The sequence below is a fragment of the Australozyma saopauloensis genome, chromosome 1, assembly GCF_035610405.1.
Source record: "Australozyma saopauloensis chromosome 1, complete sequence".
NCBI lineage: Eukaryota > Fungi > Ascomycota > Pichiomycetes > Serinales > Metschnikowiaceae > Australozyma > Australozyma saopauloensis.
In genome coordinates, this window is record NC_086131.1 from 1562428 (window position 1) to 1585877 (window position 23450).

Sequence of the window (23450 nt, forward strand, 5' to 3'; positions counted from 1 at the left end):
GTCCTCTTTATTTCGCCTTGAACAAGTACTATGTTGCCTTTTGGTTTTCTGAAGAGTTGCTTGTTTGTCCCACAACAAGTAAAATAAGAAGCTCAGATTTACGAGTCATGCTCAAAAGAAAAAAAACAAAAAATTGACAACAATATATAAATTAATGCTCCGCCCATATCCCAGATCCTGTTCTGAGTTTAGGAACCTACCTCAATAAAACGAAACAAAACCACCACCCCAATACACATGGAGCCCTTCAAAAAAGCCATGAATTTCTGCGCAAAAAACTAAAGCACATTCTAACACTATCTCACAAATCTCCCACCCCTCCTTCATCCAAACCTCTTTTTTCAAGATTAATCGTAGTCACCCCTGCACATCACCATAAAATTTCACCACTTCAACTACAACCACCTCCGTCTTTCCTCCACCATGTTCGGCCCCTTTAGATCGACGCTAGCTGCCTGCGGAGGTTATCTCTGGAAGAAGGCACCTCGTCTTTCGCCTCCCCAAAAGTACCGCTTGAGACAGAGAATGAAGCTTGTTGACAGAAACATCGAGGTCTTGTACCAGTCGCTCAAATTGACAGGTCAGGACCTGACTGGATACAAGAAAATCGACTACCTCAAATTCGATTTTCCCAAAGAGTCGGAAATGGAGCCTAGAGACAAGTACTCCACCTTCAACAGAAAGGCCAAGGATTATAGAAGAAGCTTGCATCTTGAGCCTAAATGGACCAAGAGATCGTTCCGTGTCAATCCTAAGTACTTCTAGGTCTTTGTATTTGGGAAAAGATTTTGTGGAAGGGTTATTTGGATATGTCTGGAGATTTGTAACTCCCAGATACGTATATAGTAGGACTGTGGCTTGTATATTTAATGAACACATGAAAAATTAGACAATCTTATGAGTCGCTCATGTATATGGGCGAAAATGTTTGGAACAGGTTCAAACGTTACTCTCAAGTATCGGTCCTTTGTCCTTCAATCTTAATCACTGATCCGTGACGAAAGCTGTATCGAATGCATTTGAGGAATAGAAATATAGCGTACATATGAATGATTGTAAAAACACAAATCGTCTCGCTTCGATGTCCATTAATGATTCAATATTTCCTTATTGTTCTGTCTCCTATAATACATCATCCTAAACCCTTTGTTGTCGAAGTTCATAAAATGTCTGTTCTTCAAGCTGGTATGGTTCATTCCTTGGCGGGGCTGGCAATTTTGTCCCACACCCAATTGCTTATAAAATAGTCCGAGTACTTGGGATCAACTTCCAACACACTGGCCTGATTGGTCAACTTATCAATCACCAAGATCTTGTCGCCCTCTGACGTACTCTCAACATGTACTCCCAATTTCTTGTATAATGCGATCTTCATAGAGGTAGAATTGTAGTGTTCGGCTACATTACTCTGCACAGCATCCTCCTTCAACCGTTGCAATTCCTCTTGGCGCTTTTGCAATTGGAGTCGTGTTTGCTTGAGCTGATTGACCACGCTTTGGAGTTCTGTTAGCTGCTTCGCCAATGCGATCTTATCGTTATCTAGTTCCAGCAGCCTCGCTCTAAATAGCCGCATGATATCATCGTTTTCCGGATCGCGCCTGTTCTCCTCCACACCCAAAAGCTCATACAAGTCCGCGCCTGGTCTTTGGGTTTCAGCCATTTCTGCGCTTAGTCTTTGGAGTTCTGCTTGTTCTGACTCCAATTCCTGGCGCAACGCTTCCTCTTTCTGGTGTCGCAACTGTGCCGTTTCATCGAGCAGTCGCGCGATCTGCTCTAGCGCCAACGTGTCTGGTTTTATGGCGAAGCCGCCGGCGGTCATGCGTATTAGTTCTGCTGGAGATTCGTTGTTCATGAATGGTAGATTATCTGATGTATTTGTGCGCAATTTTGGCAAATTTTGATTAGTTTTGGCAATTATTGTCTTATCTGTATCTGCAAAAAAACCCGTCTCTATATAAATGAGTGTATGTATGGGTTTAATGCTCAAAGGTTGTATGTTATTGTTTCTGATAGTAGTATCTAAAGTATGTGGAGATGCAGGAAGAAGCACTTCGATGTATTTTATAAATCAAAGAGGCAATGCGGATTCGACGAATAAAAGAGAGAAAATAATAATTTTAAAAAAAGCACATTTCTATAGGAATAATCCCCACCATTTATATCCCGTCTTCTCCCGGTTATGTGCCCTTTTCTTCTCTTTTTACATTTCTCCATACTACCATCGCACCACTCTACGCCTTACTAACGTATAACCCACCAACTTCGAATTAGTTCACCTTGATCAATAGTGAAGTAGTGTAGACAAGATGAGTAAGAAACCATATGATGGAGCAGAGCTCCCAACCCACCCTACACTTCCTCTGTGGGTGCTTACGCCCAAGGAGGAACAGGTTGTGTTTGAGAGATGGAGAAAAAAGGCGTTCCAGAAGTGTGACGCTTTGATCAGAGCATACATCGAGTGTTCAAACCTGTACGACAATCCAGTCGAGGGAATCAAAATGTGCAAGGAAGCCAACGATCGGTCTCTTGGATGTGTGGCTGAGTATCAGAAGTTGAAGTATCTAGATGATGAGAGAGATATCTTGATTGCCGATAAGAAGTTGAAGCGACAGATTTACTTGGATCGTTTAAAGGCTCAGATGGAGAAGAAGAGCGAGGAGAAGAGCTAAGAACTAGCGGACTGGAGAAGTGACAGAGTGGTTCCGAACAGACCAGAGAACCAACACACAGAAAAGACAGAAAAGACAGATAAAACAGGACAACTGGGGCGAAACATGAGCAGGAAGGAAAGATACGATGTTCATGGGAATCAGGTTCATTGACTAAGAATTATTGGAGTAAATCGCTGGAGATATTCTTGCTGCCCACTGATGACGCACTTCTTAATGGCCGCTGTAGATGTTCTTTCGATACACCAATGTATGTATATAGATAGTCAATTGAAGTTCAAAACGATAGATGAGAATAACTCTCGATCACAGTATGATCTTTACGTTACCGAGTGTTGATGATTGATCTCCAGGTGTCTCGTTCTGATGCGTCACTAGATACTTCGCGATGAACGATTGTTATGTGGCTTTTGTAACTAATCGGAGCCATTTTAAAAAGATCTGGGTCGCTTCTGACTTTTAAGTGATTTGCAACATAGCTACTTTCACAGATGCGAAAATTCTGAGAGTCATAAAATCTGACAATAAGATCATACGCATAATGGCCACAGTTATGAATTGATTTCCAACCCTTCAGAGAAGAGTCTCTCACTTCACATGATCTGCTGTAGTCATTACATAATGAAGCAAAGCACTGGTTCAACAGGGATAATCACATACAATTCAGCGTGATGTTTACACAACCTTTACATTGACATGTTCAATGATTCTAACCTCATTATTCATGGCCGTTCCTCTTCCATGTTGTAATTGTTCCCAAACACAGTCTGGCTGGCCATAAACATCGATCCATGCATGATCGCTAGGTCCTGGAGTGATTGATATTGCACCGAGACATCCTTAATGAGACCATCAAACTCCGCCAAATTAGCTTGTAGAATGGCAAATTGTTCGTTGAGTTGTGCCATCTGGGAAGCTGACATGTCGCTTATATAAATTATGGGTTATGAGCACTTGGAAAGATGTTTCTTTTGGGCCAAAGGGGAGTAAAGCCTGAATCGCCTTTTGTATGGTATACTACGGACTGTTATTAACTAGAGTGAATCTCAAAACATTAAACATCAGATAGGCGCGTACTGCAGACAAGCACATCAGAATCAATGTAGCTCCCCCAGTCTCTCATCTTCGGATGTTCGGTCACATCCATGAGAAATTATTTGAGTAAAATTGCCTAGTGTAACTGCAAAATCTTTATCGACAAAATCCAATGCTTTGTCCCGGAGAGTCTCTCATGGCCCCGGACTTAGCGTGTTCTCGCTCTTTTTCTTGTCTTTTTCAATATACCCGGCCTTAAGCACCACACCCGTACACCACGGGAATGTTCGGATAGAATCAAGATGTCTCTAGCTCTACCCCAGGTTTCTTCACTCAGAAGGACACATAAGTTGCCCAAAATACAAAATCTGCCTAACGGAAATCCTGAGATATTTATAATACTGTCCTGTACCCCGAAATCAACCCAGGGCTCGTGATATTGCTTATTTCGGACTCTAAAGTTCAAGATACGATATACGATCTCATTATAGATCCAGCTAAACTTGAAATCTACGTGAGGTTTGACCATCTGATATTTATCTTTGGTGTTTATTTACCCTATTTTCACCTTTTGACGATCGAAAATACGTCTTCCAACTTGATTTCTTGGAGTTTTTCAGTCTACCATACCACCCAGCTAAGAAGCCTGATTTACTGTAATTTATCCCAGATATATCATTGAAACAGTCAAGAACCTCCACAAAAATAGTTCTCTCCTTAGAGGTTTTAGAAAAACCCTGTTGACTCTCTGAACTTTTACCTTTAGTCAAGTCAGATGTGCAACAATGTCTGCTACGCACAACCAACTTAAACTGACGGCGATGCTGCTGTCAACATCAAAAGCTACTGCTGGTACAAATCACCGTGGGGACGGTTTAGTGGCGGCGCTGCCAATACTCACAAAGTATGCTAAGATTCAGCCAGCTGTTGCTATTAAACCAAAGCCTTCCGGCGTCACCAGTATACACAAATCCTCGTTCAACCCACAGTATGACCCTCAGACATCCGCGTCAGCGTTTTTTTCAGATGACCCGGGCTCGAATATCAACGTTCTGCGTAAATGGGTATTGCCCGCCAGACCAAGACCAGGACGAAAGCCAGTAAGCAGTACGCCCCCAGCAGCCGCATCAGCGGCAGCACTAGCTGTGGAAGACCACTGTGGATTGGCTAAGAAACGCTTCAAAGGTCCAAAGAATGGACAGGTCCCCGACATCATTTCGCTGCCTTCTTCAACCGGTGCAGGTTCGCCGGGATCGGTGGCCATGAGCCCAAGCTATTCTAACACTTCGGTCAATACTAGTAGAGCTACAATTTCTAGCTACAATGGTACCAATACCCCTGGTGTTGATGAACTACTAGCAAAGTCAACTTCTATGGATACTACAATAAAACCAGCGTCTAAGCAGGTAACTGCGTTACAAGAAGCATACTTGGCCAAACTTAAAGAACAGGAGCTCATTCAGAACTACATAGAGACGCTTCTGAACCAAATTAAAGAGTTTCGCTTTGTGCAAAGTGGAATGATTACAGCCGACGCGCTCAATTCCATAAATAACAGCGACGAAAAAAAAACAAGCTCACTGCGGTCACCAGACCAGTTGGACCATATTAGCAATGTGAGGGATCTAGATAAGTTCCTTGCCCACCTGACGACTCAAAGTAACATTATACACAGTGTCACTAAAAAGTACATTGACGAGGGAACAGGATCCCGCAACCCGGTGAGGCTGCAAATCGAGCACTACTTACAACTTCGAAAGCTACATCAGGATAAGTCTTGCGCTCGTGCGCCTTCAAAACACAGCGCTAGCAGTAGATCAATACCACATCCAAGCTCAGACATAACTACCCTCGGTGCCGAGCCGCTAATATCAGATTTGGATATAAATTCTGATGCCAATCTTTTAGCAGCCGTCTCAAAACCTGCAACGTTCACGCCAAGTCTACTTCGTCCTCTAGACATAGACTTGTTTGAAGAGCATGACGTCATTGGAGTGGAGACGGTGGAGAATGATATCTTCGACAAGTTGAAGAGCATTGACGATTCTGAGTTGGAGTTTGCACCCATCTTGAAGCAAGCGACAGCTCAGGGAAGAAAAAAAATGGGGTGTGGGTTTTGCAGTGGAGACACACCATGCCTATGTTTTGATGCAGACAATATCTTTGGAGAAAAATAAACGACTTATGATTTGATTAATTGGGAACTGTAAAATCTGGAACACCAGCACTGCATATGGGCGTTTCATAAAGTTATTCGAATAAAGCGATGTGAAAATATGACGGAGAACTAAGACTTTTTCCGAGGACATCAATGCGCCTCCAGAACACCACGAGAAATCTACAAAATTCCAATAAACATCATTCTTATATATAGTTACCCTAGCTTATAATTTACCACAACAAGAAGTAAGAGCCAACAACGGCAGTAGCGGCCAAAACAGCGTAACCAGTTCTGTACACACCAGGAATGGTCAATTCCTTACCAAAGTCCCAGATAAGATGTCTGACACCGTTGGCAGCGTGGAACACGAAAGGATAAGCCATAGCAGCCTTTCCAAGAACCTTAACAGCAACAGGAAGAGCAGCAACAGTGGAAACAATGGCAGCAGAGTCAAATGGAATGCTTAAAAGAGAGGTGGCAGCGTAGGAAATTGTAAGCGCATAGAAAGCACCTCCCATAGCCACACCAGTGATTCTGTGGAAAGAGGACAAAATAGCTGTGAGCTGAGGCTGGTAGATGGTAAGATGAGGCAGGACAGGACGTCTAGAACGTTGTTGCTTGAGAAGTTCCTCCTCTTCTTGGTGAGAAGCTTTGACGGTGGAGGTGAATCTGCTAGCCATCACAGGGAGTCTAGAGACACGAGCAAGAGCTGAGGTTAGTACAAAGTAATGAGAAGTAATTCAGCGTATTCAGAAGGAAGTCCATAATTCTTTGGGACTGGTATTGTTTTGTCGGACTATCCAAGAAGGGACATGGGTAAAAGAAACCAGTCTCTGGATATAGCGGTTCTTCTAACAAAAACAAAAAAGGCTCTTTTTTCATTTTTTACTATTTCAAGAGTATTTTCAGGCTTTTCAGGTCTATTAAGCCCGAAATGGTCATCCTCGGCTAATCGGGGTTGATGATGACATGTAAACAGCCATGAAAGTAGTAGATCCTTGCCACAGAATGAGATGACAAACACACATAGCGATTCTTATCACACTCGTTCTGATTATTTTCACATTTAGATCTTTTCAGGGCGCTTGAAGCTGGAATCCTCAAAACCAGGTCCCGGAGCTCAAACCACGAAAACAAGCCGTTCTTCACGCGAAAAAAAGATACATACGTCTGATACCAACACGAGAAAGCATTTTATGAGAGTTTTGTTTCAAAAACGGACCGTTGGCAAAGAAGGTGGTGGTGCTAACAGCTGGGGTTCGGGCCAATGAAAAGAATCGCATTTGAAAACCCGGGGAAAGATCACGTGATAGATATGGGGGTAGAGTTTAGTATTCGGAGGTGGGTTTTTAAGAGCAAAAGGAGAAATTATGTAGAGAATTGTGGAATATAATTATTGTAGAAATCATTCGAATTTGGCGGAATATCAATCTAGTTTTTGGAAAGGTGGGGAGAATTGTTTTAGGGGTAATATTAGCATTGGCGAACCAGTAATCAATTGCCAAAACCAATGAATTCAACGTAAATTTTACAGAACCTGGTGCTCGAACTGATAATCCTTCTATAGCATCCATGTTTTTTTTGTAGATCCTAGATGTGGGAAGAGAACAGTGATTTGACCGAAGTTGAAGGACTCGTTCTGCAGAGCAAGAAAATATATAGATTTGACGACCAGGCCAAATCTTTCTTTAAAGTCTCAATGTATTAATTACGAAAAGGCGAGTTTTGACGTCGTCAACTACATTTCACCAGTGTTGCAATAGCTCCTGGTCTGATTTGCAGCCAATTGCAGCCAATAGCCAGCCTGATGATACTCATCCCAATCACGGCACCAGAACTTGTGAAATTACAATGAGAAGGAAAAATGCTTAACGGAGTCCATCCAAATCACCCCAAAACACGCCATCCTCATCCCTTATTGGTTCATGCTCCAAATCGCCGAACAACCGTTAGTATGCTCTTACATGGTCATTCATCAGGACACGACAAGGCCACTACAGCCAAATTGCAAAAATCAAGCAGAAGAATAAATCGTAATTCTGTTTTACCAAAAAATTCCATTTTTCCAGCAATTTCTCGTACGTTTCTGACCTCCTTTCGTTTCGTTGGCGGAGGCACGGGTGCCGTTCCACTCATCTCCACCTTTCAGATGATATCGCGCATACCACACACACAAATAGGCACCTCGGAGTCAAAAGCACCCTGCTATTCACAGATCTGAAGTGAGTTCTGAGCCCTGTGTCTGAACTCATACCAGCGCTTTCTTCCTCCGACGCAAATTGGCCGTTTTTGAGCAACTTCGAACGGAAACCCGGCCCAAAACTATAGCACCAACCTCAACGCTGCTACACACATTCATCTGCTAGCTCGTTCCTATCAATTTCATTGGCCCATCCTATAATTGGCCAGACTCCTTAATTTATTCACTTCAGCACCATGCATCCCGGTACGTCGGTGCACCATCAAGAGACGACCCTAAAAGGGGGAGAAGTAGAGCCGCCACAGTCAGCAAATGGCGATAATGAGATACGGAAACAAAATACGATATACGAGTCTGTAGAAATGGCCAATCCGGCTGCCCTGATAGGTCAACAGGGCGGCGAAACGATGCCCCATCCGGATACCAATACCGAAGCCTCCCAATCGCGCCCGCTGTCGCCGCTCAACGATAAATTGGAAAGCTCTTCGGATTTGCAGTTCAAGAAAAAAGATTACCAGAGGTCGCGCACCCTACTGTTCCAGTCAGTGTTATCGTCTGTATCGCTTAAGTCGCTTAAACATCAATACACCACTCCAAAACCGGCATTGGAGCGGAACACATCTAATCTCCTGCAGCAAGGCATCAAGAACTTCCAGTCGTACATCCAGGCCCCTGTTTTGCTGCTGGTGACGAATCCTCGTTCCGACGACAACGTAGCCATTGGTCAAAGACTACCTTTTGATGCCGAAGGGAAAGTCGCCTCCAAGAACTCGCTGAATTTGAATGAGCGGCGCCCCAGTACACATCCTGCTGCGGATGCTGGCGCTTCCGACGATGACATATACAAGGAAGAAACTATTCTTCAGCAGCAGAAGTTAACTCTCAACGCCCTAAAAAAGTTGTCTCTTTCACTAGCTCCAATAATTAGGCCCGAGGAGGAAGAGGAAGCCAATGGCTCGACGCACCGTGTTGCAAGCACACTGCGCATCAGCAGCAAGCTGCTTAACTCACCTAATACCAACAATACTTCCCGCAACTCTGTCTCGGCCTCTGCCTCAAATATGTTAACCATGACTGCTGCACACCCTGAATCGGCAGCAAACTCTGGCACCAAAGTATCTCACGAATCATCTAAGGCTGCTTCAGACCGAGTTTCTAAACCTTATCTCCCAGCAGAGGTGGACCTCTCGCAATTTTCTAGTTTGACCCGGCAAGGGCGCTTCAGTAACCGTCCGGAACGCGAGCCGCTGGTAAAGTCTCCAATTTCAACAAATGAAATTTCGAGTCCAGTCAGCGCCACAGAGCCTTCCGGCCGTGTCCTTTTCCCCGACAACGCTCCTGCCTCCACAATTCCAGAACAGCTTCAACCTTTTGTGAATCTACCCCTCTCTGAGAACCAGCGCATTAATGATCAATTGAACAATGGCCGTGAAAAGCCTGAGTTGAAGCTCAACATGACCCGTCTTCAGGACAGCTTTGACGTCCAAGCAAATTCTACTTCGCCAAAACGAAACCAAGCATCATCTCATGCGAATCAAAATTTGCGGGCGCCTAACCCACTGACAGAATTATATGTGGGACGCACAAACAACAACATGAGTGAAAAAAGCTCAATGAACGCACCTAACATTCCCAACCGTGCGCTCCCACTCAAAAAGCTCCAGCAAATCAACGGATTCAGAAGCCCAATGTATATACCAGCCGTTCTCCGGAAGACTGAAACCGCTGTAGATGATGATGATGCAACAAATGGAGACACATACTTGTTTTCTCACGATCCTCGTATTGGCGCATATCATGGAGCACACCCCCATCATTCACCGTCGTCAGCCCCAATTTCAGTAGCTACCACCGCTAACAACTCTAGCAATGTCCTGATACGAAGCAATGACCTGGCATCGTCACAGACAGGAAACAATGGTACAACTGATAATGACTATTCCACTTACAGAATTCCAAATGGCAGCGCACCAAAGACATCTTCAAGCAGCACTGGGCCATTTCCTCTTAGTCATAATGCCAATATTCACAACAAAGGCGCACGCTACGTTCAGTATCATCTGCACATCGTCAATGCGCCACCAACCCGTCACCACTGGCTCAAAGATGAATCTGTTGCTGAGTGTGGGATCTTATCATGCAAAAAGAAATTCAACTTTTTCGAGCGCCGCCATCATTGCAGAAAGTGTGGAGGAATCTTCTGTAAAGAGCACACTCTGCATTACTTGTACATCAATCATTTGGCACAATTTACCACTGGCGGTAGAGGTACATTGTCTCGCGTATGCGCTCGCTGTATTGCAGAGTATCGCGAGTTTGCAAAACGCGAATACGGAACTCATGATGGGCAAGAAAGATTGGGAGATCCCCGCCAGAATGCGAGCGCCCAGAACCTATCCAACTCGAGCAGCCAAAATGAGCCCGGAGCTTATAGAGCGACTGCGCTGGAGCACAGACAAGATAGCTTTGTTACGAGCCCAGACGAGAATAGCAAAGACACTGTTGTGGGATCAGTTCCTGCCAACTGGAGCTGGTCTTCTTTTTAGATTCTGTGTAACCTTATTTATCACGAAGTATTTATTAATGGAAGGATGTATCATTGTAAAAGAGGGCATGCGGCCTTACAGACTTGAACTCATAAATAATTAAATCACATTCATAATAAACATTGCATTATATTAGCTGCCCAATTTGGTTTTTGCGGAAAACACGCGCGAGACGCTCATTTCCAACCATGACATTACCCAAGGTGTTTCTTGCTTTCTCTTTGAAGTGTTCAATGACTTGAACTTTATATCCAGTAATGGAAACATAGATGAAAAGACTGCTGATAAGAATTAAGACCGGGATCCAGAAGAAGAGCAACATTTTGTCATTACGCACTGTAGTGCGAGGGCGGTTGATGTAGGAAAGCGCTATGTCCTCTGACAGATCCAGAGCGATTCCTGCGTCGTCATCGACCTTCATTGCCATTTGGCTAGAAGGCGAAGCACTCAATTCTTGAGCCGAAGATGCTTGATTAAGAGCCCGCTCCATTTCCAGCTTTGGTCTCATCTCTCCACTACCACCGGGGAACAAATCGTCGTAGGATGGCAAGTTTGTCGTCTCGTCTGGCGCTAATGAGAAGATTGTACGCTTCATTTTGTTCCAGAACCCTCTTTTCTTGAGTTTGGAACGGGGAGAACCGTCAGTGATGTCGCTATCCTCCGCGCTCAGAGTAGCCAAGCCTTGCGCATCCGTCAAATTCTTAAACTCCGGATTTTGAGCACGCTCAGCGCTCTCTTCGCCATCATCGCTGGTGTCAATATCATCTTCGTAGTCGTAATCTTCGTAGTCAGACTCTGAGTGGTGTATGTACAAGTCATCATCTGAGTCTAGTTCTGAGTCAGCAAAGTCAGACTCGTTTCCGAAAGACGACGCAGAGTTCAATTGAGCGGGGCCTGAATGGATTCCAGAGTCGTAATCATCAACAGCACTCTCATTATGAGCCATGAACGAGTCGCCGCCTTTCTCCTCACTGACAGATTCAGTAATCATCCGTGAAACATGACGTCCATAGCTGTTCATATTGATAGAGTTCAAAGAATCAAGACTGAGCGAACGGTTGAGTGGTTCGTCGACGGAACTCGACTTCCGACGGCGCTGTGAACCATTTGAAGAAGAGTATTGGTGTTGAGATCCACTGTTGCGTCTGTCAGCAGCAGCAGCACTCGAAGCGGAACGAGCGCCAGCACCTCCGTTATCGCCTGCTTCAAGTCTTTCGAAGATATCTAACACGTTCATGTCACAATAGTCCTTCAAGTACTTGTCATTTGACAATTTGAGGTTCCAAGTTGGTCTGTAGGCGAGCAATAATTCCATCAAACTTCTGTATCCACCGGTCAGCGCCATAAAGAATGGGGTGAGGCCAAGGTTATCCTTCACATTAAGTTTTGTGCCATGGCTTATCAAAAATCTCACTAACTTCGAGTAATTTTTGAGACATGCAAGATGAGCCAAGGTTTGTCCTTGCAGATTGGCCAAGTTCCAGTTAGGGATGATAATTGGACAATTTGGCAAGTCAACGAGGGACATGAAGTTGATCAAAATCTCCTCAGTTGAGAGATCTGAGCGGGTTAGCGTCTGAACTGCACGGTGAGCATTGTCGTACCACATTTGGTGTTCTTGTTGGTCCATTGGACTTGCGTTGTGACTACCTCCATTTGCTTGTTGAGGCAGGCCTTGATTTGAACCATCGGTGTTCTTATCCAGCCCGACAATTCTTTTGGCAATGTTCTTTGCATCCTCCAACTTACCGTTCATCTTCAAGCCAACAATCTGAAGAGCTAGCTCAATGAGTTGACGATCGGTGTCATCTGTGTAAGTAAAAACCGTATGCTGGTTTTGCGCAATTGCTGCTTGATCAATAACTTCATTCTCAAAACTAACCAACACTTGACCAGCATGTGCGGAAGGTGGCAAGTATGTCACTATCGTTGACTCAGACCAGCAATGTGTGGCCAAGGCGTTCTTAGCACCAAACTTGACAATAAGACCAGGGCGGAAGTTGTATCCCAAAAGAGTCACTTCGATACCACCACGACAAGGTCCCTGTGCGGGTATAATCTTCTGGATGCATGGTGAGGTATCGTTAGGCAGAAGTTGCAGTTGAGACAGAAGCTGTTGTTGCAGGTGAACTCTGGGAAGGGTCGAGGGGGCGATGTGCAGAACACCGCCTTTACCGTTCATATTATATCCTGAGAGATTTCCACCAATTGAAGCAGCATGCACAGATGCATTAGTATCGGAATTGCTCACTGGCGAGAATGAGTTATACAGATCGTCGTAGCTCATCTTCTTACGCTTAAGTCCACGTGCCGCCAGATCTGACGTCAGATCATCAATGGAGTTTGGTGACAAAGGATGCAAGCTGGTCAAGTCGGACGGATTGAGAGGTGCATCAGTACACATACCCAAGGGACGCTGAGAAGCAGGAGTTGCACCATTTGAGCTTGCGGGACGAGCGCCAGGAGTCATGGACCCTATGGTTCCATTCTGAGTTGGGACACCAGATCTGCTCGAGGCAGACAGGGTCTTCTTGCGGTCCATAATCATTATTGGACCCGAGACACATTTACCCTTAATATTGCCCAAGTAATCACGAACAACGACTAAAAGCTTGAAGCCCTTAGCCTCTTTGTGATGTCTACAGTAGCAGATAAGTCTAGCAGAAAAGTTCAACAATTTGGACTGGTCATCTGGTAGACCACTTGGAGGCAGGAAACTGACAATTTCTTTACAATTGTAAATAATGGCCTTTTTGACCATTTGCTCGTTATCCCATGGGTTTGCCACACAAGCGTTGTTTGCCAAGGCAGAGATACGCGTGGAGGATGCCGACTGTTTGACAACTTGTTCTTCATCATTATTGTTCTCGCTACCTTTCAGTCTCAGCGCACGCTTCTGTTCTCTTTTGATACATCTGGAACACACTCTACAAGATTGCAGCAAATCAGAGGTCATGACATAGGTGTCCATGAATAACATATTGCTTCTCAAGGTATCTGAAAGTGTCTCCACAGGATCGGCCAAACAAAACTTATTTTTCGAAATGAGGTCTTGGGGAACATGCAAAAGTAATTCTCTGGGTGCTGGGCTGAACTTGAACTTGAGTTTAATCTGTGTCTCAACTCTGGAATGCAGAGGAAGATCGAGAACTTCTAGCTGGTATTGCATCTTGGCCATTGTTTCTGGCAGGAAGTCGAGGACAGACGAGGCATCCATGACGTCAATGGTGGGTGGGCATGGATTCATGTTTGGATTGCCGAACTTGACTTTGGCAAGCTCTTTTCGTGTTTCTTCATGGTCATCCAAGATAGACAGTGGCAGAGTGTTACATGACAGGCCGCCGGTGAAAACATCTAGATCGCCAGACTCGGTCTTGACCATTGGACGGTGGCCCTCACTACTGAGACCACCAAGTGCAAAGCTTAAGCTGTTCGTGCTAGTAGCTCTAGTTATCATAGTTTCGCTGGGACTTCCACTCTCGGAAACGTCCATATCAGGCTGATGAGTGTACAAGTAATCAGAATTATCGTCAAAGCGAAGAAATGGGTCAACCCCATCGACTGGCGCATCCAAGGGAAGGTCCAGCACAGGACCAAAGTGCAGAATGTCATCGGAAATGAGATCTGCCTGATTGATTTCCTCCTTTACGCGCAGAAACATCTCATTGTGAAAAGAGCCACCTAGCGTACTTCCAGCACAGTTATTACATTGAGAATAGTTGCCGGTGCTGCAGCCACGACAAGTAGTTGCAAAGCCGGTTCCATTAGGGGTAGACACGGGCGTTCTTGCACCCGAAGAGTCGTATACGCGAGGGTCAAGAAACTCGACCAAGTAGTCTTTATCTGCGGGAATAGGTTCATCCATTTTCAAGTTTGAGGTGGGGTATAATTAAGATTAGACAATCAGATACTCGGGTCAGAGAAAGAAAAAACAAATCTTGGGAATCAAGGATAACAAATATTCGCAAAAACGCTATGGTTTCCGACCTGAGACCAGAAGTTTTCCGCTGTTTGCAATGTGTAAGTCTATTGCCTCTTTAAATGTAGATCCGTCAGAAAAACAGTCACAAATCTCAGAAAAAAGAAATTCACAGTGACTAATAGTCGGAGAGTTCAAATCCAACGAGTTGTTCTGACGAAAAAAGTGATTCTGAGCGTCGTTTCTCCTATGGTTGTTCAAAACACTTGATCGAGCCAGATATCACGGAAATTCAGGCTATTTTAAAGCGGAAAAGAACACGTGTCACGTCGAAGCTAGCACAATACACCGGTAACACTTGAATTTCGAGTTGGAGATGATTTAGGAGCGTTGTAAAAGAATTAGATACAGTGGTTCATTATTTGGGCTGAGGTGGTACTAAGAGGGGGGTTTGTGCCTGCACAGAATATGGGGAGCTTTTTTCCCAAAAACCATTTTGCGTCTATGCAGGTTGCACATGTCTTCTCAACAGATCGGAATCGGAGGCGAAAAAAATTTAATATTTCTAGGAGTTAAAAAAAAATTTTTATGGAGTTTTGCGCGCAATGACCGTATTTGGGTTGCGTGCCCTGGCTTCCGAGAGAAGAGTTGGGCCGGTTAGGGCGACGATAACTCCGGAGCTGACACCCAACCGGTGTTAATTTCTTATTCTGGAAGATTCAAATTCTTTTCAGGTGTCAACACTGATACTCCGATCTGCTTTTTGGGCCTAAATTGTGCGAGCGTAGTGCGATGTCACCGTTTGGGAACTTCTCAAAATAATACAGAGGCGCCAGGTGGCCGCAATGGCTTACTCGAATGTAATGGCGAATTTTGCCAAGGCAATGAGCGGTAGTGAAGTTTCTTCGTACAATTTTTATTTGTTCTTCGAAACCAGGCGTCTTTCCATTTGGGTTTTGGAAATATACTCAAGGGTGTGATACTTGGCTGCCCTGATAAGCCGATGTTGATGAATAAGTGACGATCGTTTCGCAATTCTATGTAAACATTGCTTGTTGATCTTTTAGATATTCATTTGCATATTTGACGTGGTTATATGGGACCCTACTTCTGTTCTTGTAGACCAGAGGACTACGATTGATTAATTAAACATACAAGAAAATTTATGCAACGTTATTGATGCAAAATTCTATCGTTCTGTAAAGCACCCCGATCCTTCCATCGCGCCTTCTCATGTTCCTACTTATACTCTACATTGATCGTATACCCATTCAATAAAAACCTTACAGTTCTGAGCAAGCCTCGTACACTCGCAAACTGTGTGAGTATGCCGAATAAAAGACAGAACTAGATAATACTGGACATACCATGGCTGCCGGAGGATGTTGGGCAGAACGTAACCTAAATTTACCCAATACACCCACACCTCGGGTCCACCCCAAAGACCTAGCCACTTAGTCTGTTGGAACCGAGGCCCAGGCCCATCATTTTCGAAGAAACCGCAATTAGTGAAAGCTTGCAATCTAAATTTCGATTTGTGATCATGGATTTTTGGAGTTCCAGCACGACTTAGTGATTGTACACATTTACAGGAAGGGCCAATCATTTCGATCTGTCTGTTTACAACATGATCTTATTTCAATTTCTAAACCATTGTGTGCCCTGTTGAGACTACATTCACACTGGTTGCACAAAACGTCCTGATTAGGTTCTCAGTAGTGCAAATAAAGGTGGTGAATCATGAGCCCTGGCCGCTCTATATACAGTGCCGCATTGTCCGCTTTATATGACCTGACTCAAAAAAAAAGATCCGCATGACTGAGAGTCAAGCACTTTTTGGCTGCAAATGTGAGACGCAAATTAGGTTGTTGGGCATGTCACGTGATGCCGCTTAAACATGCTTTATCTCATCTTACTCACGTGACGACTCTCGTGATCCTTCACACTACCTGTTCTCCAATCGGACTAGTTAAAGCACTATTCCCTTTTAAAATGCCCAAAAGTACCCTTTACGTGACCGGCTTCACGCGGGATACAAAGGCTGCCGATTTGGCTCCCGAGTTCGAAAAGTATGTTTGATTTTTCCGCACCGCATGGCCCTGAAAGTGGCCTATAGTGCTGTCCAGCACTCGCCTTCCCTTCACTCTCCCTTGACCACCCAAAGAGCCCGATTTAGACCACGAAATTCATCCCATTGTATTCTACGCTCCACAAGCATTGCAATGATACCCATTTTGCCTGCTCAAGCAATTAATCCAGTACATTCCTACCATCGATTCTTACACAAAAGAACCGAGCACTCATTTCTCCCAAAGAACCAATGAAAATTCGCACAATCAATTCCCTCACCTCCAAGACAACAAGTTTCCACCCTGTCTTATACATCAAGCCCCAAGTCGTTTCACATTTCGCCTGGACTTTGGTACGAGAGGCCAATTGGATGCAAAATCCGTATGTAGATAATGTTTTGAGGACTGTTTCAGAGTTGCATACATGGAGGATTTTCGAAATCGCATTGCTGCTTTTTTTCAGCTATTTACGTTACTGGTTTCAGTTCTCGAATAGGTGTTTTTACAAGAGGAGATCATTCTTGCAATTGTACTCAAGATTCGAAGTGTTTCTTGATAAATAATTGATAAATCGAAGAAAGGGATGATCCTGTGTTAAATCGTGTCTATATTTCTTTATATTTACTGTGACTAACTCCAGGTATGGTGATCTTGTTCGTCTTGATATTCCGCCCGCTAGAGAAGACGCTCAAAAATATGCGTTTGTAGAGTATAAGAACGTAGAAGACTGTGAAAAAGCTCTCGAACTTGACGGTAAAACCCTTCCATTCAGCATCGAAAATGGCTTGACCGTTCAAATGGCCCGCCTGGACCCTATGCTGAGAAAGAATAGAGCTCGTAATTACCGTGGAGGTTATGAACGTGGAGGTGGCAGAGACGCCCCATATGGGCGTAGTGGTGGGTATGGATATAATGGATATGGTGGCCCTGGTTATGATTCTGGTCGTGGCTACGATTCTGGCCGTGGCGGCAGAGGCTCGTATGGCTATGGATACGATCAAGACGGATATGGCCCCGAGCCTTACCACACATACCCATCGTATGGAGGAAGAGACGGCGGTGGAAGAGATCGTCCTTACATGCAATATGGTGCTCCTCCTGGTGCATACATGGGCGCCCCAATGCCATATCCTCGCGATTATGATAGCTACAGCTATCGGGGACTGTACGATGACTACAGAAGCCGCGAGCCCAGAGATAGATATCAGTCAGAGCGTGGAGATTACGGCGACAGAGAATATCGTGGGGATCGTAGAGATAGAGGAGGTAGAGGTGACAGAGATAGAGAGCACAGAAATGACAGAAATGATAGAGATAATAGAGGAGATAGAGGAGATAGAGAAGACAGATTGGAGAGATCTGAGCACGACTCTCACATTCCAGAATCAAGAGGTTCTGGCGCGCCGGCTGACCTGGTGCAAGAATCGTCTAGCAGTGCACCTGTAACCAGAAATGAAGATGCTGAGTACGATAGAGGCCGTTACCCTCGTGCAGACTCGCCAAGTGACAGACCTCGCTCCCGTTCCCCTAGCAGATGAGTATAACATGGATAATTAACGAAGAAGAGATACTTTCTAATTGTAGACATGAATTATAAAAAATGGATAAGGGGCCAAGCGGTGTTGTTCAAATGATTCTTCAAATGCACACAAGATAGCCATTTCTAAACAAATTGGTCTCTCTGAGGTCTTCGGATTGCTCAGTATACCTGATACTAATTCTCACATCATAGCAGCTCCGAAGAAAAGACTACCGCCCAGAGAAGGGTATGAATTAAAGACAGAAATACGACTGCTTAAATTATGCTGTCGTTTCGCCATTCGAATATTGGCTTCTCGTAGAGCCAATAAAATTGTTGTGATCACCAAGGAATCTGTATCCACAGCATATGTGGTCAAAGGATCCACCAGTCCAAGCAGATCTGGGTCTTGATACACCTCGACCTTACCTTCCTCAGAATACCTCTTTGGAAGAAACAGAGCTGATTTTTGGTAGACGAGGGAGTCGACAAATCTTGAGAAGGGTGGAGAGTTGTTTGGAATAAAAGTCTGGCCACTGGCTCTTGAGTGGCTCTCATTGTCTAGAATAATAGGGTTGTCACTTCTAGGAACAGGATTGACTGGTAGCGATGTACGTTGAGAAGGAAACTCAGGGGGCACAAGTATCTCAGCACCGTTACGCGAAGTCGAGTGGCTCAAGGATCCCAGTCTAACCCTCGTGAAAATGTCCGGGCGGGACTCTTTCTCTACAGTGTCGTCAGCCAACAGCGCCTGCCCTTCATCCAAGATAAAAAGCTTGAGTTCTGGATTGTAAGCAGCCGCGTAAGCTAACAGGAGCAGTGTTCCAAGAACCCGGAAACGAGTGTCTTTGTAGTTGAAATCTGTAAAGGGTCGATTGTTGTTCTGAAAGGCAAAAACAGTAAAAGGCTCACAACCTTCTGGAGTGAACAGGAAAGCGTATCTTTTACATGATTGGACCATCTTTGTGTGTATATGACAATAACTGTACGTTTCGAAGCTATCGTCCGATTCTGCGCCAGGGCCGAGTTCAGGTTTCTCAGGTATTTCTTTGTATTTACGAAAAACCATGAAAGGAGCCTTTCGGCGAAATGTCGACATGTAAGGTACAGTTATTTTGAAAAGAGGAAGTCCAGCCCCCTTGATCTTGTTCTCCACTGGCACAATATGCTGTCTACGATCCACCACTGTGTCAGAAGAACCGTCAACAGGCAAAGACTCAGGATTTGCACCGGTAACACGAGAAATGTTGTGATTATTATCATAGACAATCACAGAGTTCTTTCGCCGCAGCTTTTGCTTGCCCAGCTTGAGTTCCTTAAAAAGATCATACGATTCAGCGCAGGGAAACACATATGTCACACCCTTGATGAATTCTGACACAACCACAAGCGATCTCTTGGCATTGTAGGTAGTCATAGGCCGTCCCATTATATAACTGACGTCTTCTACCTCCGAAGCTACTGTTTTCTCCTCGTCCAGGTCATCATTCTTCAGTTCTTCCGAGTCTTCACTGACTTCCGCATTTACTACAGCGATATCGTTTGAAGCCGCTAATCCTTGCTCTACACGTAAGCGTCGAAGCAAAAAAGGCAAATATGCGGTATAATTATCTTGGTATGCGTGCTGGAGTTCGAAATGCCGAGGTTCGGCTAGTGCGAGAGTATCTGACTCCGAAAGGGCTACAGATCGTATCGAGGCACCATCAACGTCATAATTTGAGTCCAAACCGTTCTGCGGAATGCCATTGGCTCCATTTGGCCCATTTTGTACCTGTTCCTGGCCATTCCGTTCACAAGAATAAAGAAGTGACGTTTCGACGCACAGAGGAAGACTCAGCCTTCTTTGTACCGCGGGTTTTGATTCGTGCGAAAAAGACAGAGAACGGTCGATCTTCCGAAGCAATTTCCGCATTGCAATGGTCAATGGGGGAAGAATCTGGGAAGATCGAAGGGTACGGCTGAAGACTGTGGGGAAGATAAAGAAGAATGTGGCTTCTAGATCGAAAGAGGAAAGTGTTCATATTTGAAAAGATAATAGATGTGAAATTATTAGAGATGGGATGCGAAAAATAGATGGTCTTGGAAAATTTGTGTAGGTTTCGTTGGCTTTAGGAAAGATTTCATAATATTGAGATTTGAGAGAAAGACCTAGATTGTGTGAAAGTGAATTCGGGAAGAATGCGAATGGAGAAAATTTTATTTAATATAGTAGTCATAGTGTCCACGTATGTAGAAAAAAGATCATATCATAACTGGCTTTGTTCGTTTGTTGCTCAGTCTGTCGCAGGGTCTAATGAGCTACCACTCTAGACTCATTACCGCTATGATGGTCTCCTCGAGACTCGGAAATTCTGTTGATTTTGTATGAGTGTATTCTGATGTTGATACAAATTTGACCCTTTTAAGTCTTACCTTTCTGGCTGGAATGTGAGTGAAATCCAGAGGAAGCTTCCATGCCACCAAAACTTATAAAACCTTAGAATAAGGTGCTTCATTCTATAAAATCAATTCTCAGAAGGACTTGGATGAGGCGCCACGAGCTCAAAGTACGGAAAGTGACACTTCTTTCGAGCAAATGATTTTCCAACCAAAGGTCTTGCCAGATTCCGAAGTGCAAATACAACAATAGTAGGTCCAATCGAATTATCTTAAGTTTCTTGAATGATTTTCTCCCAATCTTTATAATTTTAACAAAATTCTGACCTCTGGAATATCCCTGTTCAAAACGATGCAGCAAATCTAAAAATTGTGAAGGAATTAGGAAATAGGAAACGTGAAGGCATTCAGATAGTTTCAAAGCAAATCTGAATCCACAATATTTCGACCAATTTTTCCGGGACACTTCCTCCTTTATCTAATTTCTCCAAGGATGTACCCCACACATTCCACTACTACTTAAATCAAACGAAGCAATGCCGGAATTGCGTCGATCCACAAGAAGAGCTGCCGCTGAGGCACCTGCAGAGCACAAACCAAAGGTCGAGAAATCCAAAGTCACAAAAAAAGCTCCTAAAAAGGCAAAGCTGACGAAGAAAACGGCATCTAAAGATGAATCGGAATCCGAACAGGCAAAAGAGGAGGAACTGGACGAGAAGCCTCAATCGAAAAACCAAAAAAAAGAATTAGAAGTGGGCGATGAAATCCCTGACATTCTTTTGGTCGATGAAAAAGATGAACCTGTCTATTTGAAGAAGGTTGCTGCTGAAAGCAAGTATTTGGTCATTTTTGCTTATCCTAGAGCGTCTACTCCCGGCTGTACGAGACAAGCATGTGGATTTCAAAGAAACTACGCAGACTTCCAAAAACTTGACACTCAGGTGTTTGGTTTGTCGTCAGACTCCACCAAAGCACAACTCAACTTTGTGACCAAGCAGGGGTTGAAGTATCATCTTTTATCCGATCCCAAGAAAACCTTGATCACGCTTTTGGGAGCCAAAAAGGCACCAGCTGGAATCAAACGGTCTCACTGGGTCTTCGAGGATGGCAAACTCAAGATTAAGAAGATTCAGATCAGTCCAGAGGTCAGTGTCACCAGCGCCTTGAAGGATGTAGAAGATCTTCGCGAAGAGAAGAAGTAAATCTATTTTTGCTTTTACATAATATTGGCTTTTATTTTTCTCTTGCACATCATTCATGATTTTACACTGATCAGCCAAGCTTAGAGAGCTGTGGAATGAACATCTAGATTTAGTTTTAGTGTAATTTTGACTGTGATGATCCTTTTTTTGTCCAATTGGGCGCAATCTCAGAGATGGAGTCGTACTATAGAAGCTCAGAACCTTTGTCTGTGTTGATCGGTCTAAAACACGACTGCCGCAGAATTCATGAGCAACGCAACTAGAAGCAAGAGCTTTGATGCCCACCATAAATGTTGGATGGTAAAGGAGCAATAAGTGAAGGAGAAATTCCACGAGGATGAAGAGTTGTCGAAATGGCCTGTGACCAAGCCAGTTTGTCCGCCAAAGTCTCCCATCATGGCACGAACCACCACTTCATGTATATGTTTACGACCGCTTGGTTGCTTCTTCTTGTCTGCCACCCAATGGTTGTCAACGAAACTGTACCACGAATCACACCCAACATGGTCGTGACCCGTCAAGATGAGGCCCTCTTTGTCTGCATTGGGGAAAATAATATCTAAAACGGTCTGGGATGTCTCATTGAGCAAATGGTTATGGGAACGGAGAAGGCCATTTTTGTATGGTTCAGTTGCATGATCCACATAGTAAATATGTTCTGGGCCATCTGCGCATAAGCCTTCCCGTTTGAAGAACGGAATGTGTGTCATAAGAATGGTGGATCCATGGAAATCTTCGTTTGACTTTTTCAAATTCTCCAAGAAGGACCACGTATAAGAGCGGAACTCTTCTTGAAGCGCTGGTCCCTCGAGTGTTAGAGAGTCTAGAACCACAAGGCGCCACTCGGTAGGTTTGCCGCGGTTGTAATTCAAGACGTAGTTATTCTGGCCGAATAGAAGGTGGAAACGTGCCATGTGTTGCCAAGTAGCATCGCCGCTATAGCCAATGTCGTGATTACCAGTCAAATTCATAAAAAGAGGATCTTCAGTGTTAGGCGTCGCGTCTTCTTGGTTGTACCAGTCCCATACGTCGTTGTAGACCCTTGATTCGTACCTCTCAGTATCGGAAAGAGCCTCTTCTTTCTGCAGCCAATTCCACCACTCATAATCCTCATGCTTTCTCCACGTGTCAAGCACAGTTTGTTTGTGTTGTGGACTACGGGGGAAAAGACGCTCTACGAAGCGGAGCGTTCTATTGTAGAACTCTGAATCAGGAATCCATTGGGAAGAGAATTGGTCGCCCATCACTGCCACATGACTAGGACGCAAACGGCGCTTCATGGTACTATAGATGTGGCCCAAATAGTGATCGTTTCCGAAATTGTCAAGTCTTTTCACGTACGGAGTGATTGCCCAATTTCCATTGATCTGGGGGTCACCAAACGCGAGCATATGAATATCTTTCACTCCATCGTTCTCCAGAACTGAAGATTGCAAGAATGGTAAATTAAGAAGAAGCGTCTGCACCCAGCTTTGGTCTGCTGGAGCCAATTTCTCAAAGACGGGGTATTTCCATTGAACGGCAGTATTGTGCCATTGACACTGCCCAGCTGCATTGAAAAGGTCTGGGTAGAAGTAGACAACGAAATTGACCACGAGCGCAAGCGCCGTGACGATGTAACGGGCTAGCCGGAGAGGCGAGGCCATTCTCTTATCCGTGGCTAAGATGAACTTTCAAAGAAAAGGAAAGGAGGATCAAGGAGTATTTATATTCCAAGCCAAGTTATGAGCACCAATAAAGTAAACTATCTATTG

General features: G+C 44.4%; 12 protein-coding genes across 12 annotated transcripts; 6 read left to right on the top strand and 6 right to left on the bottom strand.

Annotated features, from left to right (window-relative positions):
* Window positions 1-423: 423 nt before the first annotated feature.
* On the top strand, window positions 424-765 carry PUMCH_000699 (uncharacterized protein; the record flags this gene model as incomplete). The annotated part of the gene is made up of 1 exon (XM_063019774.1): window positions 424-765. One exon carries the CDS (start codon window positions 424-426, stop codon window positions 763-765), a length of 342 nt encoding a protein of 113 aa, XP_062875844.1.
* Window positions 766-1192: 427 nt separating this feature from the next.
* On the bottom strand, window positions 1193-1852 carry PUMCH_000700 (uncharacterized protein; the record flags this gene model as incomplete). Its single annotated transcript, XM_063019775.1, has 1 exon — window positions 1193-1852. One exon carries the CDS (start codon window positions 1850-1852, stop codon window positions 1193-1195), a length of 660 nt encoding a protein of 219 aa, XP_062875845.1.
* Window positions 1853-2306: 454 nt separating this feature from the next.
* Window positions 2307-2669, top strand: PUMCH_000701 (uncharacterized protein; the record flags this gene model as incomplete). The annotated part of the gene is made up of 1 exon (XM_063019776.1): window positions 2307-2669. One exon carries the CDS (start codon window positions 2307-2309, stop codon window positions 2667-2669), a length of 363 nt encoding a protein of 120 aa, XP_062875846.1.
* A 722-nt stretch (window positions 2670-3391) lies between these two features.
* On the bottom strand, window positions 3392-3592 carry PUMCH_000702 (uncharacterized protein; the record flags this gene model as incomplete). The annotated part of the gene is made up of 1 exon (XM_063019777.1): window positions 3392-3592. The coding sequence occupies one exon, from the start codon at window positions 3590-3592 to the stop codon at window positions 3392-3394; it is 201 nt and encodes a 66-aa protein (XP_062875847.1).
* An 897-nt stretch (window positions 3593-4489) lies between these two features.
* Window positions 4490-5881, top strand: PUMCH_000703 (uncharacterized protein; the record flags this gene model as incomplete). The annotated part of the gene is made up of 1 exon (XM_063019778.1): window positions 4490-5881. The coding sequence occupies one exon, from the start codon at window positions 4490-4492 to the stop codon at window positions 5879-5881; it is 1392 nt and encodes a 463-aa protein (XP_062875848.1).
* A 214-nt stretch (window positions 5882-6095) lies between these two features.
* PUMCH_000704 (uncharacterized protein) lies at window positions 6096-6545 on the bottom strand (the record flags this gene model as incomplete). Its single annotated transcript, XM_063019779.1, has 1 exon — window positions 6096-6545. The coding sequence occupies one exon, from the start codon at window positions 6543-6545 to the stop codon at window positions 6096-6098; it is 450 nt and encodes a 149-aa protein (XP_062875849.1).
* Window positions 6546-8301: 1756 nt separating this feature from the next.
* PUMCH_000705 (uncharacterized protein) lies at window positions 8302-10611 on the top strand (the record flags this gene model as incomplete). The annotated part of the gene is made up of 1 exon (XM_063019780.1): window positions 8302-10611. The coding sequence occupies one exon, from the start codon at window positions 8302-8304 to the stop codon at window positions 10609-10611; it is 2310 nt and encodes a 769-aa protein (XP_062875850.1).
* A 127-nt stretch (window positions 10612-10738) lies between these two features.
* On the bottom strand, window positions 10739-14476 carry PUMCH_000706 (uncharacterized protein; the record flags this gene model as incomplete). The annotated part of the gene is made up of 1 exon (XM_063019781.1): window positions 10739-14476. One exon carries the CDS (start codon window positions 14474-14476, stop codon window positions 10739-10741), a length of 3738 nt encoding a protein of 1245 aa, XP_062875851.1.
* A 2494-nt stretch (window positions 14477-16970) lies between these two features.
* On the top strand, window positions 16971-18137 carry PUMCH_000707 (uncharacterized protein; the record flags this gene model as incomplete). Its single annotated transcript, XM_063019782.1, has 2 exons — window positions 16971-16981; window positions 17240-18137. The coding sequence occupies 2 exons, from the start codon at window positions 16971-16973 to the stop codon at window positions 18135-18137; spliced, it is 909 nt and encodes a 302-aa protein (XP_062875852.1).
* A 183-nt stretch (window positions 18138-18320) lies between these two features.
* PUMCH_000708 (uncharacterized protein) lies at window positions 18321-20030 on the bottom strand (the record flags this gene model as incomplete). Its single annotated transcript, XM_063019783.1, has 1 exon — window positions 18321-20030. The coding sequence occupies one exon, from the start codon at window positions 20028-20030 to the stop codon at window positions 18321-18323; it is 1710 nt and encodes a 569-aa protein (XP_062875853.1).
* A 1000-nt stretch (window positions 20031-21030) lies between these two features.
* PUMCH_000709 (uncharacterized protein) lies at window positions 21031-21696 on the top strand (the record flags this gene model as incomplete). The annotated part of the gene is made up of 1 exon (XM_063019784.1): window positions 21031-21696. The coding sequence occupies one exon, from the start codon at window positions 21031-21033 to the stop codon at window positions 21694-21696; it is 666 nt and encodes a 221-aa protein (XP_062875854.1).
* A 221-nt stretch (window positions 21697-21917) lies between these two features.
* PUMCH_000710 (uncharacterized protein) lies at window positions 21918-23342 on the bottom strand (the record flags this gene model as incomplete). The annotated part of the gene is made up of 1 exon (XM_063019785.1): window positions 21918-23342. One exon carries the CDS (start codon window positions 23340-23342, stop codon window positions 21918-21920), a length of 1425 nt encoding a protein of 474 aa, XP_062875855.1.
* Window positions 23343-23450: the final 108 nt, after the last annotated feature.